The sequence below is a fragment of the Thecamonas trahens genome (assembly GCF_000142905.1).
Source record: "Thecamonas trahens ATCC 50062 unplaced genomic scaffold supercont1.67, whole genome shotgun sequence".
Lineage (NCBI taxonomy): Eukaryota > Apusomonadida > Apusomonadidae > Thecamonas > Thecamonas trahens.
In genome coordinates, this window is record NW_013657613.1 from 69641 (window position 1) to 75453 (window position 5813).

At 67.1% G+C, this 5813-nt stretch overlaps 3 protein-coding genes across 3 annotated transcripts; 1 reads left to right on the plus strand and 2 right to left on the minus strand.

Moving 5' to 3' along the window:
* Positions 1-107: 107 nt before the first annotated feature.
* AMSG_10971 (uncharacterized protein) lies at positions 108-1361 on the plus strand (the record flags this gene model as incomplete). Its single annotated transcript, XM_013897595.1, has 1 exon — positions 108-1361. The coding sequence occupies one exon, from the start codon at positions 108-110 to the stop codon at positions 1359-1361; it is 1254 nt and encodes a 417-aa protein (XP_013753049.1).
* A 133-nt stretch (positions 1362-1494) lies between these two features.
* On the minus strand, positions 1495-2206 carry AMSG_10972 (uncharacterized protein; the record flags this gene model as incomplete). Its single annotated transcript, XM_013897596.1, has 2 exons — positions 1495-1521; positions 1556-2206. 2 exons carry the CDS (start codon positions 2204-2206, stop codon positions 1495-1497), a joined length of 678 nt encoding a protein of 225 aa, XP_013753050.1.
* Positions 2207-2512: 306 nt separating this feature from the next.
* Positions 2513-5765, minus strand: AMSG_12402 (uncharacterized protein; the record flags this gene model as incomplete). Its single annotated transcript, XM_013897623.1, has 3 exons — positions 2513-3746; positions 4313-4544; positions 4723-5765. 3 exons carry the CDS (start codon positions 5763-5765, stop codon positions 2559-2561), a joined length of 2463 nt encoding a protein of 820 aa, XP_013753077.1. The 3' UTR covers positions 2513-2558.
* Positions 5766-5813: the final 48 nt, after the last annotated feature.

Consider the following 5813-nt stretch of genomic DNA (forward strand, 5'->3'; position numbering starts at 1 on the left):
CTCATGCGGGGAGCCAGAGAAGATCCCTCTCCCCCCCCCCCCCCCCCCTTCGCGTGCCCAATCAGGCGACACTTCCCTGCGCCGCTACCTTCCTTTCGCCGGCCGCCATGGGATCCGCCTCGTCCAAGCCGACAGACCCTCCGCCCAATCAGCCCAATCCGCTCACGGCTCGTGAGATTGCTGCCACTGAGGCCCTACATGCCGAGCTGCGGGCGGTGCGCAAGGCGACGACAGCCGCGCCACCTGTGCCGACGGACATACCGGTCGACGCGCCGATGGCGTCGGCGGGCGAGGAATACGTGTTCCATCCGAATCCGCTGCCGGTTGATGCCGAAGGCTATGCTGAGGCGCTGCCGGTGACCGAGACGGTGGCCATTGCGGCGCGATTTGCCGAGCTGGGCGTGGTGGTGGTGGGCGGGTGCCTCGACGCCGATGAGGCGGCTGCGTCGGTCGATGCTGTGTGGGATCTGCTCGAGCGCCACTCGCCGCCCATCGAGCCGCGGCTGGACCGCCACAAGCCAGAGACGTGGGTGACAGCCAACTGGCCGGCGCTGTCCAAGCTGGGCATCCTCGGTGACACCATTGCCCTGCATCCGGCCCTCTTCCGCAACCGGGTCAACGCCCGCGTCGTCGACGCCTTTGCCGCCATCCTCGGTACACGCGACATGTGGCTCAACATCGGCCGGGTCTCCGCGATGCGCCCCACCCGCGACGTTCCGCTGCCGGTGAGCATCTTCGATCCGGCCCGCGAGGTTGATGCCGCTGCGCTCGCCGAAGCCCCGCGCGTCACCGACGCCCTTGGCCGCGAGTGCCTCCTCATCGACATGGATGAGTGGCGGACCGTCGAGGGCTGGCTCCACCTTGACTTTAATCCAAAGACCGGCGAGGCGACCGGGTTCTCGTGGCGGACCATCGAGCCCGCCGCAAATGTGTGGGACGCCGCCGATGCAAACGTCAAGCTCCAGGGCGTCCTCGCCCTCAAGGACTGCTCCGTCCACGATGGCGGCTTCCACTGCGTGCCAGGCGTGGCGCCGCACATCCGTGCCTGGGCCGCCGCCAACGGCGACGCCCTCGCCACACAGCCTATGCCGGGCGACACCACCGTTCAGATCCCGAAGGACGACCCTATGCGCGCCGCCATCCAGCGCGTCGGTCTTCGCGCAGGCTCGCTCGTCATCTGGTCGTCAGCCACTCCGCATGGCACGTACCCCAACACATCGCCGGACATGCGCATCATCCAGTACATCAAGGCCACCCGCAGGGACCAGCGCTACTGGCGCCCGCTCTACACGCCCGACGACGTGCTTCCACCCGACTGGTCCCCCACACACGACGAGGCCGCCCTCCTCTTCCATCCTTAGCCCACCGCCCTGCGCTCCTCCGCCTGTAAAGCCGCCGCCCGCTTGCCCAGATCGTGCGTCCATAGATACGTGCCCGGCGCCGCCGCCACCAACGCGTCGAGCGCCGGATAAACCCCCTGCTCGACATCGCAGGTCACGCGCTCCAACACCAGCCGGGGCGCTGTTGCTCGACCCAGCACCGCCGCCGCATACACCGGCGCGCCAGTCGCCGCCGCCAGCCGCGCCGCGCCCGTCCGCCCGCGCAGCCGTCGCCCGGCAAACACCACAGGCGGGCCGGTGGCTACCGCCACAGGCGCAAACGCATCGCCCATGAGCCCGACAACATCGCCGCGGCGCAATGCAGCATCCAGCACTTTGTACGCGCCGCGAGCCGGGATCAGCCGCATCTGCGGCACAGCCGCGGCCCGTACAGCCGCCACCGCTGCATCCAGCGCGACATCCGCCAGTGGCGCGTACGCCACCCACATCAGCTGGTCCGGTGCCAGCCATGTGCCCACCGCCGCAGGCAACGCCTCCCACCAGCCGACATGGGCCGAGACCACAATCGCCGGCTGGCCGGTCAGCTCCGCCGCCACCGCCGCCACATCGCCGCCGGTACCGGCCGCCGCCGCAGCGCCCATTGCGCCAGCATGCGGCAGTAGGGCCGCAACCGCGCCAAGGTGCGCCAGGGCCTCGGCAGCCACCTCAGCCGCTCCCCGATCGGTTGTTCCAGGCAGCGCCACCGCCACGTTCTCCACCGCCACCGCCCATCGATATGCACGGCTCGCGGCCACGGCCGAGCCCAGTGCCCGACCGCCGGCCTCGGCGACCGCCAGCGGCAGCCAGCCCGCTACCACCAGCACCATCCGCAGCAACACGCCCGCCAGCCAGCCCGCTACCACCCGTGCCCATGCTCGCCGCATGCCTCCCGAGCCCGCCTTGTCGCCTGCCTGTCCCGAGATAGGGGTGCATCCGCCCGCCCTGTCCTGCCCTGTCCCGCCCCGCCCGACACACCAACAAACCCGCGAGCGATTCAATGATGGATGGCTACGGCATCGAGGCCAGCTGCCTGGTCCCACGCCCTGCCCCGCCCTCGGGGCCACCGTCTCCGATCGACACACACACACACACACACACACACACACACATACATACACACACGCGCGCACGCACATGCACATGGTCTCTTTTCCCCCGCCTTCCCTTCTCCTCCTGCCGTCACGAGTAGTCGCCGGCGGCAAACTTGGCCTCGTCGTAAAAGGCGGCGAGGACGGTGCGATCGCCAAAGGTGCGGCCAGCGAGCTCGGCCGAGGCACGGGCGGCCTCGTCGGCTGATGCAAAGGCCACAAAGACCTTACCGATGCCCGGCGGATCGCCGCCATTGGGCCCGGTACCCGGCCGCGGAATGACGACCGAGGCGACCGTGCCGTAGTTGGCTGCCTCCTCCTTGACGTCGAGCACAATGTCCTCGTACTCGTCAGGATCGAGGAGGTCGCCGCGGACCACCATGTTGAGCAGCATCAGCACCGCCGTCGGCTGGATGACTGGGGCCGGGGTGGGTGCAGAGAGCGGTGCCATGTTGGCGCCGGTGGCAAAGGCGCTCGGGCCTGGGCCTGGCCTGGTCCCGCCGCCCGGCGGCTTGGAGAACCGGCAGATGAGCTGGCTACCAGAGACGGTCTTGCCGTCAAGCGCCGCGATAACCGCCGCGTTCTGCGACACGTCGCGAAGCTGGAAAAAGGCAAAGCCGCGCGAGTGGCCGGGCTTCTCGGCATCCGGCACAAGGTTCAGCGCCGCGAGAGGCGCGTGCTCGGCGACGAGGGCCATGACCTGGTCGCGGGTCATAGCCTTGTCCAACCCGCCGAGATAGATCTTGTGCGGCGACTCGCGAACGATGTCGGCCACAAACAACGGGTCGTTCCCCCCGTCCTGGCTAAAGTAGATCGGCGGCGGCGGCGGCGGGGCGCCTGGCGGCTGAATGTAGTCCTTGGGCCGAGAGATGCGCAGCGGGACGCCAAGGAAGGGAATGCCGTCTAGAGCCAGGGCGCGGGTGGTGACCTCTGGCGAGCGGAGCTCAACAAAAGCGAACCTGCGCTCCATCTTGAGGATGACGACGTTGATGGGATCGGCGGCGTCGGGTGCCACCAGGCCGTGGCGGCGCATGGCCTCGCTCAGCAAGCCGCCCAGCGTATCCGCGGTCGTCTCGGGCGGCAAATTGCCCACAAAGACCCGTTTCAGCGCCCGCGGCACGTACATGGCCGTTCCCGCAGCCACCATGGCGCCCGGACGGGGAGCATGCCCGCCGGCCGTGGCCACCGCCGCCCCGCCTGGGTGGACCAGCACACCCACGTCCGACGCCTGGTGCGGCAAGAGGTCCCACATGCTCCCGCACAGCCCTGCACGCCGCCGCTCCCTCCGCCGCCGGCTCCTCCGCTCGCTCCCGCCCTCTTCCCTGCCTCCGTCCCCGTGGCCGTCTCCGTCTCCGTCTCTGTGTCGGTCTCCGTCTCGCTCCCTGTGGCCGTGCCCTCCGTGGACTGCCCCGCCTGCTCCGCCTGCTCCGCCCTCGGCTGCTGTGCTCATCTCACACTCGCTGCGCACTGCTATCTGCCGAGCCTGATGCTTTTTCCCTGTCGAGAGCAGTGGTGGCCGTAGTGGCCGTGGTGGCCGTGGTGGGGCGCGACTTGCTGCTCGCTGCTGCCGCCCACTCCGCAGCTGCTGCTCGCTGCTGCTGCCCACTCGCAGCTGCTGCTGGCCACTTGCTGCTGTCGGTCACTCGCCAGCTCACCATCTCGCACTGTTTCATTCCCCGCCCTGCGCCCACCCACTAATCGCCCCAATACTCACCACTCGCCCAATAACCATCACATCATGGTCATGGTCATGGTCATGGTCATGGTCATGGTCATGGTCATGGTCATGGTCATGGTTGTCATCACCATCATCATCATCATCACTATGGCCATCATCATCATCACGGTCATGGCCATCATGACGCGGCGGAAGGAAGCAAATCCAGCGCCGACAGCCGGGCGGGTGACGAATCCGATGCTGGCGCGCGAGCCGGTCTGTGGCTCGCCAGACAGCGGCTCGGTGCCAAGCGTGTCGAGCTCGCTTTCAGTGCCAAACGTGCCGCTCGCTGTCATCGCCGCGGCGGCCATGACACCAACCGGTCTAAAGGTGTGGTCCACAAACATGCCGGCGTAAGAACTGCAGCCGTCGCGGCGGGCATGATGCAGGCAAGTGTGCCTCATACAGCCGCGCTGCCAGCAAGTGCGCCGGCGAGCACGCAAGGAGGAACACACCTGCGTTGGCCTTTGTGGCTGGCAGATCACTTGGCGCAGTCATCGAGCTGCTGCACAGACCACAGTGGGCATCAACTCACGACTAAGTCGCCTCGACAGGATCGACGACGTGCCGGCGACGGAACTCGGAAAGGTCGAGGGTGGTGATGAGGCCGACGTCGCGATAAGGAGCGTTCTTACCAAGGAGCGCGCCACGCATCCGGGCAACACATGACGAGACGTGCGGCGTGCCATCGGATGCGGCAGCTGTCGGATGCGAGCCGAGATCCTTGACCATGTCACGAAAGATGGGGACGAGGGCGTCATCAGCGAGGCCATCAAAGAGGAGGACAAACTCAGAGCGGACGATGAGGTCATGCCGCGTGAGCTTGGAGTACATATACCGCAAGAGCTGTGGCGAGAGGTCGACAAGCGAGACAATGACGTTAAACTTGGCGCCCTCTAGGGCGGTCCACACCGCATCGTCCTGAACGTCACCAGCGTAATAGGCGAGGGTGTTGTCCTTGGGCTTGTACACGTAGCGGGTGACAGTAGCTGGCGCACCGTGTGATCGCGGCGATTTGTATCCGAACGGCAACGCCGGCGGGCCAAGCTCCTGGGCGACTGTGGAACGGGTGAGGAAGCGCTCGAGCGTCGGGTTGATGTCTTCGATGCAGAGAGCGGTAAGGGCGGCCTGCGAGTGGAGATTGAGCAGCTGGAAGACCGACTTGCCAACCTCGTCGCCGATGACCAAGACCGAGAGCGGCTCGTAGAGATAGAGCGTGAGATAGGAGAGGACATCGGTGAGGACCGGCTCGCGGCCGAGGTCTCGATCGAGGAGCAGGACGGCATCGGCATCGAGGCCGTAGCCTGTCAGGCTCTGGGCGAGCACCTCGGAATCCATCCATTGATCAACTTTGGCCAGAGCCTTCCGATTGGCTTCGACAACAAAACCGAGTGTCCGTCTCCGCTCCGGCAACAGCGATGGCGCATAGCCATCGTCCAGCGACCGCTGCACGCCCCATGCATTGGACAGCTCGTCGAGATTGTTGACAAAGGTCGCCGGCTCGTGGTCGACCAGCAGCGTCCACCATGCCGCAAACGCCACCGTCACCACCACCGCCGCCACTCCGCGCGTGCGCCGCATGGAGTGGGTGTATGAGAGGGGTGTATGAGGAGGGGGGGGGGGGGGGGT